The following is a 27,720-nucleotide window of genomic DNA, read 5'->3' as shown; positions in this document are numbered from 1 at the left end:
CGGTTCAACTCAGAACAGAATGAAAATGCTCCCAGCGCGCATGTTTACATCCAGAGATCGCTGATTCGCTCATTTCACTGTCAATCAAAAAGGGACTCCTCCTCAGACAGATCATCCAATCATCATGCAGAAGCTGAGGCAAGCCCACTGCCCCATAGACCCCCAGAGACGCTGAGTGTCCGATGGGCGGGACAAAGCCCAGCGTTTATCCAATGACTCGTCTCGTTTCGCCGCGCGCTTTGCTCCGCTATTGAAGTCTGTGCACTGTTTAAAGCAGCGCTGTGAAGCTGCGGGAATGAGTGAGAGGAAAGCCGCGGCGTTACCAGTGATAGGAAGCTGATTCTGAACTAAGTTCAGCGCGTTGTAGCGCATATTTAATCAGTGACATGTACACACAACAGTATATATTTAATCACTTATTTTTTTACATTTTAGGGGAAGCTGAGCTTCCCTTGCAGTCTTAGAGCAATCGCCACTGATATATATATATATATATATATATATATATATATATATATATATATATATATATATTAAATATATGTAATAATAATAATTATTATTATTATTATTCACTCTTATTTGTATAAGATATTCAAAAATTGTTCTTATTAAAACAGACGAATAATATATTGCATTTTGTATTTAATTACAATAAAAATGTTTACTGGACCATGAAAACAAATGCATCACAGAGCTGTTCTAGGGTGCCTGATCACAAAATCAAACAAACATCCTTAGAAAGCGTTTTAGAGAAAAAGTATCAGAACTGAAAGGGGTTGAGTGTGAGCTGGAGTGTAAATCAGAAAAACTTAGGAAAATAGCCTAGTGTGTGTTTGTGTGTGTGCACGCGCGTGTGAGCGTGTATTGTATTATGCTGTTGTCAGTGTTTGAATTTTTGTATTGTCTGTCTTGTGCATTCACATTTGAAGTTTTCAAGCAGCTAGATTAAACGTAAATAATCAATCATTTTTTATTTTAACGTCTATGATCTTGCGAGTTGGTCCTAATTTTATTTGGAAAAGGGCATTAAAAAGTCTTAAAATGTCTTAATTTTCACTTGGTCAAACCTGTAGACACCCTGCAGTCAGCGAGCGACAGAGAGCGCGTCAGACAGCGAGAGAGCAAAGCGGTTTTACTTTATTTCTCTTAATCTATTTATTTATTTATTTTATTACAAGTTTTTAAGCTCTCTCTAGTTTTATCACAATTTGATTATGCCCCCGCTCAGCTCACACACGGGGTGCAACGGCTGTCTGGGCTAAGCCAGACGATTTTAGAGCTTGAAGGAAGAATCTCTTTATTAAATAAAAGAAGACGAGGACCTTATAGACTCTATGCTGGCGCCAACGCAAGTGATTACCTCCGGGCTGGATGGCAGTATTCCTCGTCCGGCTGCTGCAACAGGCGAGATTGAGGATCCTTGGCCTGTACTGGGGGCTAAACCCAAAGTGCGGGAAGTCTGCTGCTCGACGCTGCGGCTGGCCGAGCCGTGGTCCGCTGCTGGTGGGGGCTTGCGCAGTGGTAGGCGCTCGCAAAAGATCCAGCTGAGTAACAGATTCTCAGTGCTGGAAGAGCTGGAAGACACCACCACCACTCCTTCAACTCCTGTACACTCGGCGGTCATACAGCCGCCCGAGCTGCGGAAGCGAATGAGCTCTCCTCCGGCGGTTCACTTCACCCCGGATCCCTCCTGGAACCCCACAAAGCAGCGGACCCGTCACTCAAGCTCACGGCCAGCCCACCGCGGACTTCACCTGGAACTGGCCGAGCAGCAGAAATGCTGCTCCCCTCCGCAGGCCTCTGCCAGAGCACCACCTGCCCCCAGCAGCCAACCTCTGATTTCTGCCGGGCAGCAGGAGCGCCGCTCCTCCCCGCGGAATACTGCCGCACCGTTCACTGCCTCGGACCTCCCAGAACACCACTGGACGACCGACCCGCTACCCTCAGCCGACCACTCTGATAGTAGGTGACTCTATTATCAGGAACATTAAACACCACACTGCTGTTGTCTATTCCATTTCTGGTGCTAAAGTCTCGGACATTACACTGCAGCTTCCTGCTCTACAGAATATATAAAGAATATATATAAAGAGTGTATAAAAAATATATAAAGGATTCTGTAAGTTTTAAAAAAAGAAAGGGTCTTTTAATTTCATTTAAATATTAGAAGTTTACTGCAGGAAAATAAAATGGATCAACTGAAAGGTCTTGTTAAACAGTATGATCCTGACATAATAGTCCTAACAGAAACTTGGCTTAGGCATACCATAAATGACACACATGTAGTTTTAAATCATTTTACTCTTTTTTAGAATTGATAGAAAATCTAGAGGAGGTGGTGTAGCTGTTTTTATAAGATTAAATCTCCAACCAAAATTATTATGTGCGGTTTGTTAGAAATTCTGCCTTCAGGAATCAGGAGTCAGAAGTTGTTAGAAATATGCCATCCGGGTCACGGCACCAAGTTGTTAGAAATTCTGCCTTCAGGAATCAGGATTCAGGAGACGGCTTCAGAGATTTGAGTTTATTCTCGTGCAGACAGAAAATCTACACGGGCACAGCTTAGTTGGTTGTTGCTCCCTCTGTGTATGTCTGACTAGTCCATCTGACTTGTCTGTCTGTGTAAGACAATCTGACTGACTGTCTTATTGACCGAGACTGAACTACGAAGACATTTCAGTAGGACTTTACATACAGTAGAAACTGCTTTGAACACAGCAGGGGGAAGAAAGGTAGGGGTTTAGGTAGGAGTATGTGGGGGGTGTCTTCATTGGGAGTTGATGGTCATCAGATGGTCGTGACCTGGGATTTCAAATTACCATATAAATGACTTATAAACAAAGAAGGCAATGTTGAGACAGATGAGCATCAACTACCTTCAGCAATGATATCAGTGTAAAGGGGAATAGGGGGGGAAGGGAGTGAGTAAGTTTAGAACCTATGGAAAGCACAATTTGTAATTGACAAACTCTCAATGTTGAAAATTTAATAAAAGTACAATTTGTTGTTGACAGAATCTCTCAGGTTACTAAAGACAAATGTTATGAACTGCTTTATTTGAAAGTATCTTTAGGGAAAATGACTCTTTTTTTATATTGGTTGAGATTTACAGGCATTGGCGTAGGAACCGGGGGGGATATCATAAACAGGTGGATTTGTCCCCCCGAAAAATGATACTGCAGAAAAGGGCTGTCGCCAGAACCGAATCATTTTGCACAGCTCAGCTGTATTATTAATGAGTAGACAGAACACTGTGTAAATGGGAAATCTCTTAGCGCCAATCACAGAGCTGTTCAGGCGGAAAGTTCTGTCTTTCAGGAGAAACAGCCAATCAGCTCGCTGGTTCCGCAGGGAACCCCACACCCCGCCTCGCTGGGGAGTTTTTTTTTTTTTTTTTTTTTTATTTAGCAACGAGGTGTAGCGAGCTGACGTTAAAACATATCTGGATATACAGTGATTTTTCGAAAAGAAAGGTAACGGAGCTTATTTCTGATAGCTGGTTAAAAATACACGTATCAAAACCCACAGATCAAACCCACTGTGAGCTTAATAAAATACAGCTTGTGATAGTCATTATGACTTGTAGACTAGGATTGCAGGATTAGAATTGCCAGAATTTACTACAGTACTTTATGTTGGTAGTTTAAAGCATGCATTAAAATCGAGTGATTTTCACCTGATCCATCTGATCAGCTAATAAACAATCCTTTATTGAGTTTCCCTGTAAAAATTCCTTAGCCCCTTAGATTTACTGATGAAATATATCTGGTCCTTTAGTAAAAGCTCATGATAGACTAGGAGGGTTTGGGTTATCTAACGTTTATATTAACTTCTACCATAAAATCTCTATGAAACATAAGGTTAAATTTTTTTACGTAAAAGGCCACCATCATAAGTACTTGTAGTCGGAAAAAAACAAAAAAAACAAAGGATCCAATGCTACTGAGTTTTTTTAAAGAGTAGTGTTAATGGAAATATATAACAGAATTAACATGCCAATACATAATAATAATAATAATAATAATAATAATAATAATAATCACATCTGTTATATTACTTTAAACATTAGGTGATACCTCATCAGTTTTTTTCATATATGTATTTAATTCAGACGTTGCACGCATATATACTTTTTTAACAACAGTAAATGTAAAGTGGAGTAACACGTTTAGGTTGTAAAGTGACCTTTACTTGGATGTAACTAATAATAAACAGAAGTACAGAAAAAAATGTTTTTGTTTTTTTTGTGATTAAAAGTAATTCCACAAATATTGTTCTAAGAAACTCTAAGGTGGGCTTTGATTTATATTAGCAAATGTGTCCCCCCCAATATCAAACCCGTTCCTACGCCCTTGTTTTAGCAATTGAGGAAATAGCTGAGCTTTTATCACAATATACAGATTCAGAAATGCTGGTCCTAGGGAATTTTAATCTTAACTGGCTTTCTAATGCATCCGAACATCTTAAGGAAATCTTAACATTACACAGTTAATCGCTGAACCAAATCAACCCTAACCTAAAAGACCCCTAGAGTCTAGTCTGATTGATTTAATTTTATCCAACAGAATAGATCAAATTTCTTCCTCAGGAGTTTTTGATCTTGGATTTAGTGACCAGTGCCCGATCGCACGCATTAGAAACTGCTCCAGAAAAAAACAGGCTCTCGGATGGTGGTTAGAAGAAATTTTAAACACTTTAATGAACAAGTTTTTCTCTCTGATATAGCAATGAGTGATATTCACCTTACTCTCAGTATCTCAGATGTAGATATAGCTCTAGATCACGTTTGTAAATCATTCTTAGCAGTTGTCAATGAACATGCCCCCTATAAAAGGCTGAGGTTTAAAGATAGGTTGAGTCCCTGGTTTACCGGTGAAATCTCCTCATTGCTCAAACAGAGAAATAAAGCTTGGAGTGTTGCAAGATGCACAAAGACTGAAGAGAACTGGCTAGCTTTTAAACAACTGAGAAATAAATGTACTTCTGCAATTAGAAATGCCATATCCAATTATTATCTCAGTCTGTTCACTAACTCCTCCAGCACCAAAAAATTCTGGAAAACAGTAAACTCACTCAAAAACAATACTTCCAGTATACCATCCTAGTTGATGACCTCGAAATATCTGACCAGAAAGAGCTCTGTCATGTTTTTAACGTACTTTTTTGTACAGCTGGTCATATATTTAAGAATGCAAACATAAACATGCCTATGATTGAGTGTGACCTTACCTCTACTGCTAACCAGAACCATGGTGTTTTCACACTCCAAACCAGCATTTTAAATAGAAAACAATGTGTGATTCTGGGTAACCATAAATCAAATTTAACTGCCATTGACAAAGGAGTACCACAAGGTTCAGTCCTGGGTCCAGTTTTATTTAACATATATATATATATAAAAAAAGTGCACCTTTATGCAGATGATACAATTTTATACTGTTCAGCTGTAGTTCTGTTCATGCAGCAATTGAAAAGCTTCAGTGTTCATTTAATGTTTTGCAGACAGACTACACAATCACAAATTAGTTTTAAATGCTAAGAAAACTAAGTTTATGCTGTTCTCCAGATCTCCAAATATTAATTTTAATACCTTGACTATTAGAACCCTGACAGGATCCCTGACGAGTCACAGAGTATAAATACCTTGGCATCTGGCTGGATGAAAAACTCTCATTTAAAACTCATATAAATAATTTAGTTATCAAGTGCAGACAGAGACTGGGTTTTCTTTATCGCAATAAATCTAAGTCTGCCTATGTTTGCTCGAAAAAGAGTGGTGGAGGCGACTTTACTGTCAGTATTGGACTATGCTGATGTAATTTATAGGCAGGCGTCCGCCAGTGCCCTGAAACCTCTGGACTCAGTCTATCATTCTGCTCTAAGGTTCATTACTGGTGGTCGTCACTAGCAGCTCGACGGGAAACACACTGGCTTATAAATATTTATAATTCACTCTCCAGCCACACGCCATCTTATATCTCATCCATGATTTCTATAAACACCAGTAATTATCAGACCCGCTCCAGTGACTGGATCACCTGTCAGGTTCCTAGAGTTTTTACTACACTACAGGAAACTCACTGCTCAGCTCACTGGTGTCACTCAATCATTTACACTCCTAGTTTCTAACCACCTTCAGACAGCCTGACACTGTTTTAGTTGAGTTTTTCTTTTACCTTATTATTTATTTATTTATTTATTTTATTTATCTAATTTTATGTTTTACCTTTAAGCCCTTTCATTTTATTTATTTTATTAATTTCATCTTTTTATTTGTTTTGTTACTGCTTTTACTTTTGACCTTTACGTTTTTATTTTATTTTATTTCATTTATTTTCTTCCCTTTTATGTTTTCTTAATATATATTTTACTTATTATTATTTTTATTATTTATTTTAGTTCCATCATTTACATTTTTATAATTGTGGTCCTTTAATTTTTTTTATGTTTTATTACTATATTTTTCTGTGCTTAAATGTAATTATTCTAAGTATTTATATTTTTGTTTTATTGCTCTACATTTTAGCCTGATTGCATATCCTTTTATTTCTAATTATTTAATTTTTCCTTAATTAAATCTTACATTGTTTGCTTGTTTTTATAATTTAAACTTAATTCTCAATCCCTGTTTCTTTATGTAAGCTCGTCTACATTGAAAATGAGGGTTACCCTCAATGTATTTACCGAGTGAAAATAAAGGTTGATTGATTGATTAAAACTTCAGCTTATTTTAAAAAGGTCAATCTGATTAATAATCATATAATGTAGACACCTTTTGACTAATTGTAACTCACTTGATGAATATTCTACAAACTTGAATAGATTGGTATGTGAATTTAAGCACTGATCATGTTCAACGGCCACTGCTCAACATTAATAACAGGTGATAATCTTGATAATCTATAAATGTGACCGGGCATCTCCAATTATATTAGACCTTCTTACAAGTCACCATCCTAGGCGCCATTGTGCCAGTTGGCGCTTGAACCTGCTAATTGCCGCTTGCGGCTATATTTCTTTTTATATTTATATTTTTATCTTGCTGTTGTTGTTTCCTGTTCATATCTTGCTGTTTTTGTTGTCCTGTTCTCTGTATGCCATACATATGCAGTATTGACAATAAAACCACTTGACTTGACTTTTGACTAAGCAAGTCAGATAAGCAATACTTTTATAGATTTCTACAAATTAGAGATTATTATAACAAAGTATTAAAAGAGATCAGTATGCCAAAGGGCAGTTTAAACTGGGATTTTATATGTCTACAAACTGTAAGACACTAGGAAGATTATTTCAAACATATACAAGTGTAACCAAATACCTCAAAGGTACTGTACAACATATCTAAATTCAAAATTGGAGAAAGAATTCCAGATTAAGACTGAGCTTTCTTTTGTAGATGGATAATTTTAACTTCAATTTTACATTATTAAGGGAATTTAACTGGAAATGTTTGGTTAGGGTTTTGTCACACTTCTAAAAGAAAAGCTTTGATGGGTAAAGAAGAGCAGCAGGAATGTGGCTGGAGACAGTGTGGAAAAAAGAAAAATCATGAAAATGATCAGGGGTGCTCAAACTTTTTCATACCACTGTGAACATACCTTTAAAACTCATTGTCTGCCAGTGTAAAGCATGCAGCAAATGTTGTGTTTTTAAGAAATTGAAAACGGTATGGGGGTCATGGGTTAGTTCACGTAAATGCACACAGAATACATGGTACAATCTATAGGAGTCTCTCTCTCTCTCTCTCTCTCTCTTTCTCTCTCTCTGGGATGCCACTACATAAGGGGACCTGTGGTAAGACCTACTTTTGATTAATACTATCATATACTTCAGATAGTGTTATTTAGGTTATTCCACAGAAAGTAGAATTCCTAGTTTCCGATGACTTTTCACAAGGAAGATAAGATATGGTGTTTGGCCTCCACCTATTGTATATTTTAAGCTGTTTTCAGTTTAATTTTAAAAAAGGTGACTCTTATTTTGAATATAAGCCTACAGGAAACAGGAAGTGTGGCAGCCATTTTGTTTTTTGAGAGTCAAGAGCTGTGTCTCAATTCAGGGGCTGCATCCTTCAAAGGACGCGGTCTATGAAAGCGTGTCCTTTAAAGGATGGGTAGGCTGCAGCAGCTCTACTAAAATGGGACAGTCTAACCTACGGAGTATTTCCTGTTTGAGATTCTACCCGCCACAACCAAAGTCAGAGCTGAGAAATGAGCCACAGATTTTGATTCTTGTTTTGCTTTAGACCACAAAATACCAAATTAATTAAGTCCAGGTTAAGTAACTGTGCAGTTACTTAAATATTTTAAATGTGAACGGGTGGAACTGAACATAAACAAATAAAAGGGCCTTTGCAATGAAGTTGGAAAAAAGAGAATAAATTAGATCAAGTATTATTTAGTTTATATATATATATATATATATATATATATATATATATATATATATATATATATATATATATATATATATATATATGAAGAGTTTGGTTCCAAAACGCTATAAATCCATTTTTATCAATTTGAGTAAAAAAGGGTTTTCTTTAGCGAGAAAGTGGTAGGCTGAAAACCACCGTTTTCTGTTTCAAACTATCAAATACCATACTAAGGTTAAAATAACACAAAAAAATCTAATCAAGATTTTAATATTTAAAGATTTATTTTTAAAAAATAATTCGTTTTTTCGCAAAACGCAATAAATCCATTTTGAAATAAATCCATTTCAAAATGTCCTATATATCTTATATATATATTTTTTTTTTACTGAAAATGTGCAAAATACAATAATAAATAACAGTAAATTGTACATCTGAATATAATAGTTTGACCATTGGGCCTAAAAACACAAATTTCAAAACATTTATTTTCGAAAAAGTGCAAAATTGTATTAACGAACAAGACATTAACACTATAAAATCCCCTAAATCACGTTACATTCATGTGCTGTAGTGTAGTGTAGTGTAGTATAGTGTGTATAGTGTGTGTGTGTGTGAACTGCAGATGACAGCCGGCATTCCCCCCCCTCCTGAATGCCTCATTTTCTTTACCTTTTCACGTACAGGAGACTTTTTTGATGGCTTTCTCTTTTTTTTCAATAACTGCTACACGAACAGGCTCCTCTATACCATCAAAACCGTTCATTTTCGCGGACTTTGAGAGTGAAAAACGAAAGTGGGCTACACGAAATGCCGGCCGGCTCAACAGCGCGCGTGTTATAATGTTTACATTATGTAAAACGTGGATGTGGAGTGAAAGTTCTGACTCAACTCTTGGGCTGTGAGTCCATTCGGTCGGCGAAACGGTAGCGGGTCCGGAACCACAACAGAACAGAGGCAGGCTGGATAGTGGATATCATCAGAAGCACTTTTATTTGTGTACGACTGGGAGACTACGTTTAGCTGCAGGTTAGAAAGGCTGTGTACACCACACACACACTCACGGCTCTCTCCTCCGACTCCACTCTCCTTCTCTAACACACATACACACACCCACACACCTAAACAGCTTAACTCGCCCTCTAGAGGCTACAGAGATTCTATAGTTCTGAGCATGTACAATATAGAACATTTTAACCTTTACCTACTACAATTGTTATTTATTGCTCTTACATATACTCCCCTGCCCAACAAGAAATGTCCTCATTTCTGGATTCAACTGCAAAGAGCAGAAAAACAACAAAACAAACTGTGGGAGAGAGCATAGAAAACAAAAAATATATGTCCATAAAAATAACAAACAAAAAAAAAAGTGGGGAACAAAATAAAATTAGAGCAATTCACAGTGTAAGCAGAACAACTTGAAAGTCCAACTGACATGAAAAATCAGCAAGAACAGAGTCCCAACAGAGTTCCAAACAGTGCATGAACTTCAGTGCACTCAGTAGAGTTCATAGTCTTTGAGGTGCGAAGGCACTCTGTGCGTACGGCACCTTGGGCCAGTCCAATTCCCAGGCGGGGTTGCACAAGTGGGGGGTGTGTTGTGTGAACTTTAAGTGTCCTGTGGTTGTTCAGGGGGGACATGAACTGAGTGTTTGTGTTGAGGGGTAGCCGGAAGAACAGGCGTCAGGAAAGTGTGTGAAGGAGGGCCAGGGGATGTTTGATGTGTGCTAGTACCCTGACGGGAAAGGTGAGACTGACTATTGGGGACTGCAGCTGGAGCAGGCAATGGAGCAGCTAAAGGAGGCATTTTTGCAGCTGACGTGGGTGACTGGGCTGCTAAAGCAGGTGACTGAGCTGCTAAGGTAGGTGAATGGGCTGCTAAAGGCACTTCAGGCCATAAAGGACAGAGCAAAGAGCCAGATGAAACATCAGACCTGGACGGACGCGAACCCGGAAATCAACCGCTGAGGATTGACCCTCTGGTGCAATAGCATCCAAAATCACAAAAGGGCCAATCCAGCGTGGAGCAAGTTTGTTATTGCGATTAGCCGGATCATCCACCAGTACTAAATCGCCTGGTTTGTAAGGGCTATATTTTAAATGACGATCGTAGTACTTTCGCTGACGTTCCAGAGCTTTGTTCCTAAAAGCTGTGGCTGACTGGTAAGCTTCCTTAAGCCTAGCGCACAACGAAGCAGCATATGCAGCCGGAGTTACAGACAGTTTGGAAGATGTCGAAGCAGATTTGCTAAGCAATGTATCTACCGGAACACGTGCATTACGTCCATGGGCTAGGTAGAAAGGTGTGAACCCTGTACTGGCATGGACTGTGGTATTGTAGGCCAGCGCGACCTGTGGAAGATGATCGTCCCACTCACGTCCTAGCTCAAACAGGTATTTAGAGAGCTCTTCCTTAAGCGTGCGATTGTACCGTTCAACAGCTCCATCACATTGCGCATGATAGGGTGAGGTCCGCAGTTTTCTGATCGCCATTAGACCGCAAAGGTGCTTAATAAGATCAGATTCGAACTGTCTGCCCTGATCAGAGTGAAGGGATTCGGGGACACCATGCTGAGGGATAAACTGTTCAAAGATGCACTGGGCCACCGAAACTGCTGTTTGCGTCTTCAATGGATAGAGATTGACAAATTTGGTATACAGATCCATCAGAACCAACACATAACGGTTACCTTTGGCTGACATTGGCAGTTCAGTAAGGTCAGCAGCCACAATTTCCAAGGGCCTACTGGGTGAAATTGGAACAAGCGGGGCCCGAGGACGAGGTACTGGAGAGCGACGTGACTGACAAGCAGCACACTCGCGACAATACTGATGTATGTCAGAAGACATATAAGGCCAGTAGAAGGAGCGTAATGCCCTATCAAGTTATTTAGCAGGCCCATAGTGTCCTGCTGCTGGGTGACCATGTATGTAGTGTAGTACTTGGGGAATAAGTGAATGAGGAATGACCACCTGCTGAGTGACAGAATGAGACGATGGATGGTGTGTGCGTCTGCACAAAAGACCCTCACATACCGTGAGGCGAGGGAACTGAGACCACAGTTTGTGAAGGAAAGGAGATGCTTTTCTAAGCTTCCAAATTGGTGGACGCTGACCGCGTTCCATCCAGTCCAGAACTGTTGCAATGTCGGGATCACTCTGTTGTTTTGCAGGCAGATCCCAGTCTGTCTGAATATGGACCAGGTTTGTAGACGTGAACAGTGAGTTCCTGTTCTTAGGTTGGCAGTCATCAGCATGAGCCAACGTCTGCTTAACGCACTCAAGGGTCGTCTGCGTCACTGTTGAAATCTGCAGGGGCTTGGGATGCACCAAAGAAAGCTCCGAAGGTGATTCAGATGGGCGACGGGACATGGCATCCGCATTTAGATGTTTAGCACCGTCACGGTGTACTATTGTCCAGTCGTGGAGATCTAGTTCGACAGCCCAACGTGCACGCCTGCCAGTGTGATCCTGATCAAGGGGAAGCTTCTTGAGACCCACCAATGGCTTGTGGTCTGTGACGATAGTAAAAGGATGGAATGCCAAGTAGTGGTGAAAATGACGCACAGACCAGACTATGGCAAACAGCTCACGGTCAAATGTTGACCACTTTCTTTCTGACGCAGAGAGGGTGTGACTAGCAAAAGCAATAGCATGCTCTTTACCATCCACCTTCTGGGACAACACACTTCCAATTGCATGCAGGGAAGCGTCTGTATGTAACAGAAAAGGAGCTGACAGATTGGGAAAGGCCAAGACAGGTGGCGATGTTAGAGCTTGTTTCAGGATCTGAAAAGAATCATTGGCGGCAGAAGACCATTCAAAGGAAACACCTTTGTGTGTAAGACGATGGAGTGGTTCAGCGATATGAGAGAACTGTCTAATGAATCGCCTATAGTAGGAGCAAAGGCCTAAGAAGGCTCTCACCTCTGTGGCTGAACGGGGAACAGGCGACGAAGACACCTTTTCGATGTTAGCAGGATCAGGTTGGATTCCAGCACTGGAGATGTGATGGCCTAAGAATGTGACAGAGGAGCGAGCTAGGTGACATTTGGATGGCTTTAATTTGAGACCAGCAGCACGGAAGCATTGGAAAACCTCCTTCAAATGCTGAAGATGCTGAGAAAAGTCAGTACTGTACATGATAATATCGTCAAGGTATATTAGACAGATATCCCAGTGAAGACCGCGAAGAACAAGTTCCATCAAGCGCTGGAAACTCGGAGGGGCGTTTGAAATCCCCATCGGCATCATCCGGAAATGAAATAAGCCAGAACCAGTAGAGAACGCTGTCTTCTCTTTATCACGGGGGTGAAGTGGAATTTGCCAGTAGCCAGCAGTAAGGTCAATGGTGCTGAATATCTGGGCACCAGCTAGCCTGTCTAGAGTGTCATCAACGCGAGGAAGTGGGTGCGAATCTTTAACTGTCACAGAGTTAAGCCGACGATAGTCTACGCAAAAGCGATGAGTGCCATCTTTTTTCCGGACGAGCACCACCGGTGCTGACCACGGACTATGCGACTCCTCAATAATACCATGCTCTAGGAGCTTATCGACTTCCCTTTTTAGCACTGCTTGTGTGGCTGGCGACGCACGATAAGGTCGTAGCTTAATCGGTTTTCCTGCACCAGTATCGATGCAATGATGGACAAGGTCCGTTCGACCGTAATTGTAAGGATGCAAACTGAAAACGTCGTCAAAATCTCTCAACAGACTCTCAAGGTGTGGTATTTCATCTGGGGCAAGGCATGTCTCAGACAAGTCTACTTTTGGTGTTGGACCACTAGGTGTGCTATCTGTGCTAACAGCTGACACTAGTGTGTATTCGTCATGGGAGCGCCCTGATACAGAAAACACCTGACCAAGTGGACATCCTCCAGCTAGTGAAACAGGATCTGATGTAGGATTACCCACTCTAACTAATCCCTGTCCATTACAGACTGTGGTCAGTGTTCTAGCAACTGCCAATGCGGAAGTTGAGGGAGGCTGTGGCTCCACAATACCCACATATGAGGTAGAACTGGGCAGCTTAGTAGTACTACCATTAACGGAGACAGCTATCTCCATCTCAGACAAAGGGGGTATTGTGACAGGGGTGGCAGTGATAGCTGCGCATTGCACTGGAATAAGGTGTTGCATGGCAGCAAAAGGCACAATGGTGTCATAAAGTTGTATATGTGCGCAAGGAATTGACAAGGTCACATTGTGCTGACTGAGAAAGTCCCAACCCAGAATTACAGGGTGACTAGAGGAGCATAAAATGTGAAACACATGGGGCAGAGTAATATCACCAATGTGTACAGGGGCGGTAATACAACCTATCACATCTAACACCTGAGCTGTGACAGAAGAGGCCAGGACAAATGACTTAGCAATAGGCTGAGAGGCTAGAGCAGGGATAGTTTTACAGCACTCATCAGTTATCAAAGAAAGACCAGAGCCAGTGTCAATAAGTGCATGCTGTTCTGAGCCAAAAAGTGTAATTGAAATGTAGGGAGTTGGTGATGTATCTACACCTGACTCAGCAATGTTAGGGGGGACCAAGGGGGTGTTGGAAGCTGACATTTGGTCCACAATGCCAGCTGCTATTAGTTTCCCTGATCATAAACAGATTGAGCATTATCTGAGCCTTGTGAAGTGGAAAAATGAACTCGTCATGAAGGGGAATAGTGATGTGAGCGATGTGGCCTGTCATGTGGTGTTGGGGGTGGAGAGGATGAAGAGGGGGGTCTTGTGTGTGTATATTTTGAATCAGGTGATGGGGAGCGGCCATAGTGGGGCTTAGAGCGTTGTGGTGTATGAGAGGAGTGGTAAGATGAGTGTGGATAGCTTTCTGGTGAGGGGGAGTGCACAGAGTACCTGTCACAGCGAAACCTGGGAGGGGAGCAGTCTTCCCTTGTAGGTTGCCGGTGATGTGCCTCGTGAGAGCGAGGCAGAGACTGACGAGGTCGTCTAGGAGTATCAGGGTAGGTGTCATAGGAGGACACACGCTGATCATCCTCACGAAAAGTCCAGCTGGGTGAACGAGCTCGGTGTCGAGGAGGTGGGGATCCCTCTGAGTGTGGTCGACGTCCTCTGTGGTAGTAGTGAGAAGATGTGACACAACAGTCCACACAGTCACGCCACTGAAGGTCGGCTCGGTCCCGCTGGCATCCACTTGTGCAGGCATATGCAGCTGTGTTGCAAGATTGGTGCGGAGTGTGAACACAGCTTGGCAGGCAATGCTGGAAGTCAGACACTTGTCGTGTGAGATGGTCAAGTCTCTTCTCAGTATGTTGTAGATGTGTTTGTTTCAAGGCATGCAGGTCTGTTCTGAGGTCAGCAATAGCAGCTGTTAATTCAGCTAAGGCAGGATGTGAAGTAGCGCCAGCTTGTGGACTTACAGTCACAGGCATAACAGGTGTGTGAGCTGCTACTGTCAGAGCTAACTGTGCCCGCTCACACTGGGTTGCCACCTTTAATGCAGCTTCTAGGGTGACTGCACCATGCTCGTGGATTTTGAGCTGCAATGCTGGGTCAAGACCAGTCACAAAACGTCGGAACACCTCACAGTTCTGTGCCTCAGTGCCATACAGGGGAAAAGCATCAGCTACTAAATTCTTGAGATCAGCAGCGTAAACTTCCAAAGGCTCCTGTGGTCTGCGAGGGTGTCTGAAAAGTGGCCAAAAATTGTGTTTGTCCAAAAACTGCTTTCAACTTTGCTTTAGCCTGATCATAATCAAACTTCACCTGAGCAGGCAAACTTTGCCAATATGCAAATGCAGGGCCACTGAGTCTTGCAGCTAACAGTTTTGCTTTCTCCAAATGTGCAGTTGATACCTCTAAAGCAACTTCAAAACGCTGAATCCAGGAGCTGAAAGGTTCTAGGGAGTCACCAGTGAAGGGAGCAGGCAGTTCAATGCGAAATGGGACACGTGCGTGTACTGCCTCGGCAGCGGCTGCTGCTGAATGAGGCTGCAGCGAGGGAGAGGGCTGCTCATCATCCGCCATTTCACATTCAGAGGAAAAAAACTTTACACACGCAGCACGTAGCTTAAAAACTCGACCAGTCGACTAAAAAGCGTAAAAACTTCATAAAACAGAGTCCACCATACCTCAAAAATAGAAAACTGAGCGTTGTTTTAACAGGAGAAAAAGAAAAATCGCCAACCACCGCTGCTACCAGTGTAAAACGTGGATGGAACAATAGCGGGTACGGAACCACAACAGAACAGAGGCAGGCTGGATAGTGGATATCATCAGACTGGGACGACTGGGAGACTACGTTTAGCTGCAGGTTAGAAAGGCTGTGTACACCACACACACACTCACGGCTCTCTCCTCCGACTCCACTCTCCTTCTCTAACACACATACACACACCCACACACCTAAACAGCTTAACTCGCCCTCTAGAGGCTACAGAGATTCTATAGTTCTGAGCATGTACAAGATAGAACATTTTAACCTTTACCTACTACAATTGTTATTTATTGCTCTTACAATTAGATAGCTCGTGGAATGCTGCACTGTGATTCGATGAGTGGAGATGTGGCGTTCTGCGGAAAATCAAGACTGGCATTTGTCGCATTTTGGAAAGAAAGAGAGAAAACAGGGCAGTATTACACGGCAGATGTGGCGTTTTGATGAAAATTGAATATTGGCTTTTCAAGAGTGGTCACATAACATTCTGATTCTGGCTCTAACTCATTTTTTTTTTTAAATGGCGTTTATCGCGTTTTGGAATCAAACTCTCCATATATATATATATATATATATATATATATATATATATATATATATATATTAGTATTATGTAGTTTATATTATATATATATAAATACTATATATATAAACTAAACGATACATTAAGACATACACACAGATATATATATTATTTAGTTTATGTAAATAAATATATGTATTTATATATCTATAAACTAAAAACATACAACAAAATAAACATGATACTACATATATAAACTAAATAATATAAATTATATAATATATAAATAATATTTATAATATCTATAAGTATTTATATATCAATAAACTACATAATACAGCCGACTGCAATGACCCTTGGGATACTGTTGGCTGTGAAGGATACACCCGGTGGATCCTTCGTTTTTGAGGAAAAGTAGGCTGTGTTTGGAAATGGGACAGTCTAGTCGCACCGCGGTGACGTAATCGGCCTTCAAATGAGTCCTTCGAAAGATGCAGCCCCTGAATTGAGACACAGCCAAGGTCAGGGGCAAGGCAGGCCAGAGAAGGCAAGGCTGCTTTTAAGCCCTCACAATTTTTTTTTTTTGGCTCTCTTTGGTTTTATTCGTCACCTCTTTGTCCTTGGAAATGTAGTTGTTCTCTAGATACATCAAGGTGGAGATACATCAAAGAGCTGGGTGAGATTATTCTGGATTTTTTTTTTGCCTCGCTTGTTTGATTTTGTTTGATATTTGTTGGGCCCTGTATACAATTTTGGGTGTGTTCTTGTTTTTTGAGGGGTTTTTTTTGGACATTCGCTTGGATTATCATTGAATTTTTGGACATTATTTTTGCTTGGATTAGCATTGAACCTTTTTTTTGGAAATTCCTTTTGCTTGGATTATTGTTGAAATTTTTGTGTCTTTTTCGGATAACCTCTTCATACTTTGATTACTGATGCCATTTTCCGTTTTTTGGGACTGTTGTTGTCTTGGACTGTCCTTGTATTCATAGGCGTAGGAACCGGGGGGATGGGTGGGACATGTCCCACCCAATATTAGAAACAGGTGGATTTGTCCCCCCCAAAAATGACATCTTTTCGCTCAGATCAGGTGTACTATTAATGAGGAGACAGACCGGACCAATCACGAAGCCGGTTCAGGTATTAAGTCCCGCCTCTCAGTAGAAACAGCCAATCAGCTTGCTGGTTTTGCGCCGCGTGAAGGAGAGGCAGTTTGCTGTTTGGAAGCCCCTCCCCCTCACTGTGAGATTTAGCAGCGGGATCGGGACGCAGCAGCTTCAGCTGATTTTAAAACAGATCTGGTTAAAAATACACGTCTCTGAATCAGCACACAGATTAAACACACTGTGATTAATAAACTGCAGCTGTGTAAGTGAGTTAGCTTAACTTTGGAATGAGCTAGATTGGGAGTCAGGGTTAAAGAAAAAAAACTATATATGTAATGTTCAACTTGCCCTGTACCTGATCAGCTAATCACTGTTTCATTTTCAATTAATTTAGGATTACAGGATTTACTGTGAGCTATAATTAACGAATATTCATTTAGCTAACTAGTTAACTAGAATCTACATGTAGTGGATAGCCAGAATTTAGTACAGTACTTTGTGTTTGTAGTTTAAAGCAGTTTTAAACAGTAATTTACTGAGTTTACCTGTTAAAATCCTTTTAAGTCAAAGTCAAAGTGTTTTTTATTGTCATTTCAGCTATATACAGAGTACACAGTGAAACGAAACAACGTTCCTCCAGGGACCATGGTGCACATAAACACAGTGTAGACAGAACAATAGTGCAACAGTACAAAAGTGCAGACAGATAATACAACACAATACAGACAAAGAATAATAAATAACAAGACAGTGTGCAAATTTAGCCCCCTATGGAGCCTAAATTAATCATTATGTATATCCAGCAGTGTATTAGACACATCATACCACCACTAACTTTATTAAATGCCTTTAAAGCAGAGGAAGCTCTAAAATATGCAGAACAGTGTTAATATGCAGTAGAATATGTAAGAACAGGGTTGAGAAACACTGCTGTAACGTGACTTCTGTTCATTTGTAGTTCACAGTAAGACCACATGTCCTGATGTTTATAAAAATCTCTATGAAACTTAGTTACATTCTTTTACATAAAAGGACACCATCTTAAGAAGAGCTCTTAGTAGAAAAAAAAAAAAAAAGCGCAGGAGAAAATGTAAATATACAACAGAATTTACATAATAATAATAATAATAATAATAATAATAATAAACAAATCTGTTATATTATTTTAAATATTAGGTGATAACTGATTATTTTTGTCGTATGTATATTATTCAGACATTGCATGCATAATTTTTTCTAACAACAGTAAATGTAACGTGGAGTAACATGTTTAGGTTGTTAAATCACCTTATAATAATAATTTACTTTTAGAGTGGGCTTGGGTTCATATTGGCAAATGTGTCCCCCCCAATATCAAGTTCGCTCCTACGCCCTTGCTTGTATTGAGTATTTTTTTGAAAGGTGATTTTATTTTATTTTTTATTCGTATTTATTTATTTTTTTCTGGTACCCTGGACTTTGAAAACATAAGGTTCATGATTTTTTGTATTTATTGAAAATTTATCTAATGTAAATTTTTGGTTTTACTTTGTTGTTGCTGATGCTGTTAGGAAACCAGTAAACTTCCTACTTTTGCAAGCTCTGATGTATATTAGTATTTGCTTGTTCAAGCTTTTCTCCCACTAAATTAGGATCCTGAGCACAGATAGAGGTGCTGCCACAGAGTCCCCTTCCTTTGTTCCTGGGGTCACTTATAGAAACCCAGTTTCTGTAGCAGAAATTAGTTCTCTACTAAGCGAACTAAACATAAATAGTGAAGCCGGAAAAAGTGATGAAGAGGAACAAACCTCCCAGAGACCTACAGAGAGGATCATCGTCCCATTCAGTGCAGTCCCTGAAAACTGAAGTTAAGAACTTAAAGGAGTTTCTAACCGCCAGTCAAAGTACAAAAACCGAGTCACACTGAGAGAAAGTATGGATCAGCAGTTTGAGGTCCTAGAAGAACTGCTTAAACGCTCCATAAACCAGCTTGAACAAGGGGTAGTGGAATGTATGCAAAGGAGAGATGAACAGTGGAAAAGGGAGACATGTTGAGATCCAGCACTCCGTTGAACAAGGCATCCTTCTTTCCAGTGACTCCTGCAGCGGAAGGTCCATGCTCAGTCAATAGTGCATCCGTGTACTTAAAACCGCCCATTCATTTGGAATTCCCCATCTTTGGAGATTCGAGAGATGCAGTTGGGATTTTGGATTTTATGGAGAAGTGATAGTGAACTTATGGCCACCCTCAATGCTGTTTTAACAGGGTCTGCTAGAAGCTGGTGGATGGCAGAGAAGAATAAATCCATAACTGACTACATCCAGCTTTTCTCCCCACTGACTACCTGACTGAGGATGAAGAACAACTTAAATCCACTGTCCAAGACCAATGCATTCGAGACTTCGCCTATGACAACCCTGCCCTTTGCCTTAAATGGAAGAGTGACCTGCCAGAAGTAGAACTTGTCAGGAGAATTCTAAATAACTGCAATCCTGCTTTAGCAGGGAGTCTAAAAGGGACAGTTCATACTGTAGAGCAATTGGTCAAAGTTGCATCCATGATGCAAAGAAAGATTACTGGGCCCGGGTAAACCAACTTAAAGCACAGGACAAAAACAGGGGGAAAAAATAAACGCCCCAAAGAAACCAATCTTCAGCCCACCCATTTAGCCCTAGTTCAGTCTGTATCCCCTCCACTCCTAAAGGGTTGCTTTTCCAGTACAGGGCATTCAAATGGAAGCTGTTTTGGGTACGGGCTCTACTTTCACCTTGATGCAGAAGCAACTTTGGGAGGCCATGAACAAACCAGGAGAGCCCCTGATTAAAGAACCAATCGGTCATTTATTCTGGCTGATGGGAAGGTACACAACCAAGAGGGGAAGGTTCAGCTGTCATACGAGTGGCATGGACTTTTGGTAATGGCAGAGACTTACATCATGACAAATACCCAATTGGTATTTCCCCTGGTCTTGGGACTAGATTTCTTGAGTCGTTCCGGTGTTCAATTAAATGGTGGGGAGTGTATGTACAGCTTGAAGATTAGAGGGAGATGGAGTGTTTTTCCTTTTTTGTCAGCTGGGGTGATGAGCCACTGGCTCTCTTTGGTTTTATTCGTCACCTCTTTGTCTTTGGAAATGTAGTTGTTCTCTAGATACATCAAGGTGGAGAAACATCAAAGAGCTGAGTGAGATTATTCCTTTTTGTTTTTTTTGCCTCGCTTGTTTGATACTTGTTGGGCCCTGGATACAATTTTGGGTGTTTTGTTGTTTTTATTGAGGGTTTTTTTAGCCATTCGCTTGGATCATTGGCGTAGGAACCGGGGGGGATGGGTGGGACATGTCCCACCCAATATTTGTCCCCCCCAAAAAATTATATCGTTTCGCTCAAATCATCTGTACTATTAATGAGGAGACAGACCGGACCAATCACGGAGCAGGTTCAGGTATTAAGTCCCGCCTCTCAGTAGAAACATCCAATCAGCTTGCTGGTTTTGAGGCGCGCGGTGTGCTGGTGGGGGGGAGATTTAGCAGCGGGATCGGGATGCAGCAGCTTCAGCTGATTTTAAAACAGATCTGGATATACGGTGATTTTTCTAAAAGAAAGGTTAACCACTTCAACTGTGATGATATGTTTCTGATAGCTGGATAAAAAGACTCGTCTCTGAATCAAAACACATTAATAAAAACCAACGGTGATTAATAAACTGCAGCTGTGTTAGTGAGTTAACTTAATTAGTTAGATTAGGAGTCAAGGTTAAAGAAAAAAAAATAAACTATATATGTAATGTTCAACTTGCCCTGTACCTAATCAGCTAATAACTATTTTATTTTCAAATTGTTTATTAATTTAGAAGTACAGGACTTATTGTGAGCTATAATGAACGAAAAAAATACAGAAAAAATGATTATTTGTGATTAAAAGTAATTTCCACAAATGTTGTTCTAGGAAACTATAGGGTGGGTTTGGGTTCATATTGGCAAATGTGTCCCCCCCAATATCAAGCCCACTCCTACGCCCTTGGCTTGGATTATCATTGAATTTTTGGACATTATTTTTGCTTGGATTAGCATTGAACCTTTTTTTTTTGGATATTCCTTTTGATTGGATAATTGTTGAAATGTTTGTGTCTTTTTCGGATAACCTCTTTATACTTTGATTACTGTTGCTATTTTTGGGCATTTTCCTTTTTTGGGACTGTTGTTGTCTTGGACTGTCGTTGTATTGAGTATTTTTTGAAAGGTGATTTAGATTTTTTTTTATTACTATTTTTTTTTCTGGTACCCTGGACTTTGAAAACATAAGGTTCATGATCTTTTGTATTTAGTGAATGTTTATCTAATGTAAATTTTTTGGTTTTGCTTTGTTGCTGATGCTGTTAGGAAACCAGTAAACTTCCTACTTTTGCAAGCTCTGATGTATATTAGTATTTGCTTGTTCAAGCTTTTCTCCCACTAAATTAGGATCTGGATTTTATTAGTAACTCCTGAGTTTGGTCAGAGTGTTACATCTCTCTCTCTCTTTCTCTCTCTCTCTCTCTCTCTCTCTCTCAAATTCAAATTCAGATTCAAATGGCTTTATTGGCATGAATTGCAAATAACACCTGTTGCCAAAGCAAACAATTCAACAAATACAAAAATAATAATCAAATTATGACAAAAGTGAAGAATAATAAATAAATAAATACAATATATATATATATATATATATATATATATATATATATATATATATATATATATATATATATATATATATATATTATGGCAAGCCAAACAGGAAATATATAATAAAAGCTGATATATATATAATGAAAGTCGATATATATATAATGAACTCTGATATATATATAATGAAAGCTGATATATATATAATGAAAGCTGATATATATATAATAAAAGCGATATATATATATAATGAAAGCCGATATATATATAATGAAAGCCGATATATATATAATGAACTCCGATATATATATAATGAAAGCTGATATATATATAATGAAAGCCGGTATATATATAATGAAAGCGATATATATATAATGAAAGTGATATATATATAATGAAAGCAATATATATATAATAAAAGCGATATATATATATAATGAACTCTGATATATATATAATGAAAGCTGATATATATATAATGAACTCCGATATATATATATAATGAAAGCCGATATATATATAACGAAAGCCGATATATATATAATGAACTCTGATATATATATAATGAACTCTGATATATATATATAATGAAAGCCGGTATATATATAATGAAAGCAATATATATATAATGAAAGTGATATATATATAATGAAAGCAATATATATATAATAAAAGAGATATATATATATAATGAACTCTGATATATATATAATAAAAGCTGATATATATATAATGAAAGCTGATATATATATATAATAAAAGCTGATATATATATAATGAAAGCTGATATATATATAATGAAAGCTGATATATATATAATGAAAGCTGATATATATATATATATATATATATATATATATATATAACGAAAGCTGTTAAGACCCTTTAAGAGGTAAACGGGTGGTCCGCACAGTCAGCCTGAGAGACTGAAGGTGGCGTTGTGGTTCAGCCGGCCGCAGCTCCTCGCGCAGGGGAGGCCGACCACCGGCAGGCAGCGCGGCGCATTCTCTCCACGGAGGTGCAGCGCGACCGGCCTCGGACTGGCTTTAAAGTGTCAGGGGGCGAAGGTGGCAAAAAAGCACCGGCCCGCGAGCTGCTTTCACTTTCCCCGAGCCGGGGACGGTCTACCAGCGTTCATTATATATATATATATATATATCAGCTTTCATTATATATATATCAGCTTTCATTATATATATATCAGCTTTCATTATATATATATCGCTTTTATTATATATATATCGCTTTCATTATATATATATCAGCTTTCATTATATATATATCAGCTTTCATTATATATATATCGCTTTTATTATATATATATATATCGCTTTCATTATATATATATCAGAGTTTATTATATATATATATCAGCGTTCATTATATATATATATCAGAGTTCATTATATATATATCAGTGCTATCCTTACTTCCTTTTCCTGATGATTTAATTTCCTGTTCCTATTTTTCCCCCCAAGCTAGCTGCTGTTGTTAAAAAAACTTATGGAGTGTTATTTGTAACAATATCATATAAATAAATGAATAAAGAAATAATTGCTTAAAATGTTAATTAAATATTTAAAATGAGATTTAATTAATTAAAAAATAATTAATAATTAGTTTCCCAAATCCCTATAATTCCCTATATATATATACGGAAAAAATAATTAATAATTAGTTTCCCAAATCCCTATATTTCCCTATATATACATATATAGGGAAATATAGGGATTTGGGAAACTAATTATTAATTATTTTTTCCGTATATATATAGGGAATTATAGGGATTTGGGAAACTAATTATTAATTATTTTTTAATTCCTATATGTATATATAGGGAAATATAGGGATTTGGGAAACTAATTATTAATTATTTTTTCTGTATATATATATATATATATATAGGGAAATATAGGGATTTGGGAAACTAATTATTAATTATTTTTAATTAATTAAATCTCATTTTAAATATTTATTTAACATTTTAAGCAATTATTTCTTTATTCATTTATTTATATGATATTGTTACAAATAACACTCCATAAGTTTTTTTAACAACAGCAGCTAGCTTGGGGGGAAAAATAGGAACAGGAAATTAAATCATCAGGAAAAGGAAGTAAGGATAGCACTGATATATATATAATGAACTCTGATATATATATAATGAACGCTGATATATATATAATAAACTCTGATATATATATAATGAAAGCGATATATATATATATAATAAAAGCGATATATATATAATGAAAGCTGATATATATATAATGAAAGCGATATATATATAATAAAAGCGATATATATATAATGAAAGTGATATATATATAATGAAAGCTGATATATATATAATGAAAGCTGATATATATATATATAATGAAAGCTGATATATATATAATGAAAGCTGATATATATATAATGAAAGCTGATATATATATATATAATGAACGCTGGTAGACCGTCCCCGGCTCGGGGAAAGTGAAAGCAGCTCGCGGGCCGGTGCTTTTTTGCCACCTTCGCCCCCTGACACTTTAAAGCCAGTCCGAGGCCGGTCGCGCTGCACCTCCGTGGAGAGAATGCGCCGCGCTGCCTGCCGGTGGTCGGCCTCCCCTGCGCGAGGAGCTGCGGCCGGCTGAACCACAACGCCACCTTCAGTCTCTCAGGCTGACTGTGCGGACCACCCGTTTACCTCTTAAAGGGTCTTAACAGCTTTCGTTATATATATATATATATATATATATATATATATATATATATATATATATATCAGCTTTCATTATATATATATCAGCTTTCATTATATATATATCAGCTTTCATTATATATATATCAGCTTTTATTATATATATATCAGCTTTCATTATATATATATCAGCTTTTATTATATATATATCAGAGTTCATTATATATATATATATATCTTTTATTATATATATATTGCTTTCATTATATATATATATCACTTTCATTATATATATATATTGCTTTCATTATATATATACCGGCTTTCATTATATATATATCAGAGTTTATTATATATATATCAGAGTTCATTATATATATATCGGCTTTCGTTATATATATATCGGCTTTCATTATATATATATATATCAGCTTTCATTATATATATATATCGGAGTTCATTATATATATCAGCTTTCATTATATATATATCAGAGTTCATTATATATATATCGCTTTTATTATATATATATTGCTTTCATTATATATATATCACTTTCATTATATATATATCGCTTTCATTATATATATACCGGCTTTCATTATATATATATCAGCTTTCATTATATATATATCGGAGTTCATTATATATATATCGGCTTTCATTATATATATATCGCTTTTATTATATATATATCAGCTTTCATTATATATATATATATCAGAGTTCATTATATATATATCGACTTTCATTATATATATATCGACTTTCATTATATATATATCAGCTTTTATTATATATTTCCTGTTTGGCTTGCCATAATATATATATATATATATATATATATATATATATATATATATATATATATATATATATATATACGTATATATATATATATATACGTATATATATATATATATATATTGTTATATAAGCAGGGTGGTTTAGTGTAGGGTGGGGCTCTAGTTTCTCAGGGTGTGGCAGTTGTGCACATATTTAGCAGATATTCCAACACATTCTGGAACCTCTCCTAAATACAGTCTGATCATATCTTTGTGTTATTAATCTCTGTGTGAGTGACGGGATGGTGTCTGTAGGAACTGGAGTCTGAGCTTGGTGTATTTAGAGCAGGAGGAGACAAAGCGCTGCTCTGTTTCTACCTGCCCGGAGCTGCAGTGATCACACACTCGCTCTGCTCTGGGTCTCCAGTGTTTTCTCAGTCTCCCTCTATCTATCGCCAGGCTGTGGGCAGTGCGGGAGTGAGCGTGTGTGAGAGTGAATGAGCGGCTTTTCTCAGTTTCTATAGTTTCTAAACTATTTTTTCTGGGCTTTGCTTTATTTTGTAGTGTTTTTTTGCTTTAGTTATCATTTTTTCTATTGTTTCGCGTAGTTTTACTTCTCTGTGTACCGGTAGCCCCGCGTTAGCCGCTCGGGTAGGGTGCGGGGATGGCGACTTACCTGAGCGGTGGTGGCCGGCCCCTCACACTCCGTCACGGGGTGAGGTGTAAATCGAGCCCCGCGCTCTCAGTGGAGGCTGTATTGTTGGGGATAGGTGAGCAGATCGGGTATAAGAACATCATGTGTGCTAGCAGACTGAATAAAGCAGTAATAGTTTTTCTGAAGGAGGCGGCTCTGGCTCACCGGCTGATTGAGGAAGGACTGAGGGTAAGTGGAGAGTTTTATTCTGTTGTCCGTCTGGTGTCTTCTACTGCTAGAGTAACGATTTCTTTTTTTTTTTTTGTAATTCAGATTTTTATTAGTGATACATTACAGGTACAAACATAGCTGTTATTAATCCAACCATTTCTGTTTGATCTCCGAGAAGGCAGAAGCGAGGTTGATATGGTAGTGTAAGTCCTAGCCATTCTCCCATTACTTCAAGGATGCTACCCCAGAAGGGGTATGTTGCTGGGCATTCCCATATCATATGAAAAAAGGTACCAATCTCTATGGCATTTCCAACATAAATCATCGTCAGCAATACCCATTCTGAAAAGTCTAGATGGGGTCCAATAGTACCTATGCAAAATCTTGTACTGAATGAATTTTCCTTTAACCTCTCTAATGTCTCTGCCTACACTAGACAGAATTCCCTCCCATGCATCATCATCAATAGAGCAACGCAAGTCTTTCTGCCATATTATTTTAAGATTTTCGCATGTGTCACTGTTTAACTGATTAATTATTCTATAAAATGTTGATGCTTTATGTGATTCATGTTGCATATTGAAATATTCCATTACGGGATTGCTATCTTCATCGTTACATTTTTCTTTGATACAGTGCCTAATTTGTAAGTATTTCCAAAAATCCCCACTAGCTCCACAACCATAGTTCTTTACAATATCATTATAAGACATAAATGTCCCTTTTTCAAAAAGGTCTCTTACAGTATTTATCCCTTTAGATTGCCATTGTTTCCAATAAACTGTATGTTTACCAATGCGAATTTCAGGATTATGCCAAAGTGAGGCATATGATTGCTTGAAACACGATAGTTTAAGTACTTTATATATTTTCGTCCAAACATATCTTGAATGGGATAGTATAGGATTTGAGGTTTTCTCTGTACATTGCGAGAGGATGTCCCGGGGACAGAAAGGTGAAGAGAGACTTTGTTCTATGGAAACCCAGTCTAGCCCAGTGTCAGCTTTTCACCAATGACTTGCCAATTTGGATATTTCGAATGACAGATTATACATCCTCACATCCGGTAGATTGAGGCCTCCTCTAGCTCTTGAGGAGCACATCTTACTCATTTTTATTCTGGGCCTCTTTCCATTCCATAGAAATTCTTTAATGATTTTGTCATATTGCTTAAAGATAGATTCAGGGATATTCAAAGGTATCATCATAGAAACATAATTAAACTGGGGAGCAACTACCATTTTACTAACATTTACTTTACCCCAAAGAGACAACTGCAATTTCTGCCATTTATCCAAGTTATGTTTTATCTTGTGTAACAGGGCCTCATAGTTTAACACTGTTATTTCTTCTAAGTTCCTACTAAGTTTTATGCCCAGATACTTCATCCCAACTGGAACCCATCTAAAGCCGAAGCCGGTTATACTGGATGAATGACAAGCCCGAGATATCGGCATCGCTTCAGATTTGTCCCAGTTTATTTTATATCCTGATACAGCGGAGTATGACTGTATAATGTGCATAAATGGGGGTATAGAACTGTGGGGGTCAC

General features: G+C 38.5%; 1 protein-coding gene across 23 annotated transcripts in view; it reads left to right on the top strand.

Moving 5' to 3' along the window:
• Positions 1-27,720, top strand: part of mffa (mitochondrial fission factor a) — a 583,551-nt gene that overhangs the window by 122,780 nt on the left and 433,051 nt on the right. Inside the window, exon 1 of one of the 23 annotated variants that reach the window (XM_049467412.1) lies at positions 25,860-26,186. The exons of the other annotated variants lie outside the window; for them this stretch is intronic. Coding sequence (XP_049323369.1) covers positions 25,968-26,186 — 219 coding nt within the window. The 5' untranslated portion in view covers positions 25,860-25,967. Of the gene's footprint in view, positions 1-25,859; positions 26,187-27,720 lie in introns of those variants that run through there. 23 annotated transcript variants of the gene reach the window in all.

Source organism: Astyanax mexicanus, chromosome 18 (assembly GCF_023375975.1).
Source record: "Astyanax mexicanus isolate ESR-SI-001 chromosome 18, AstMex3_surface, whole genome shotgun sequence".
Lineage (NCBI taxonomy): Eukaryota > Metazoa > Chordata > Actinopteri > Characiformes > Acestrorhamphidae > Astyanax > Astyanax mexicanus.
Note: the sequence above shows the minus strand (reverse complement) of the source record. Positions and strands in the feature narration are given on the sequence as shown.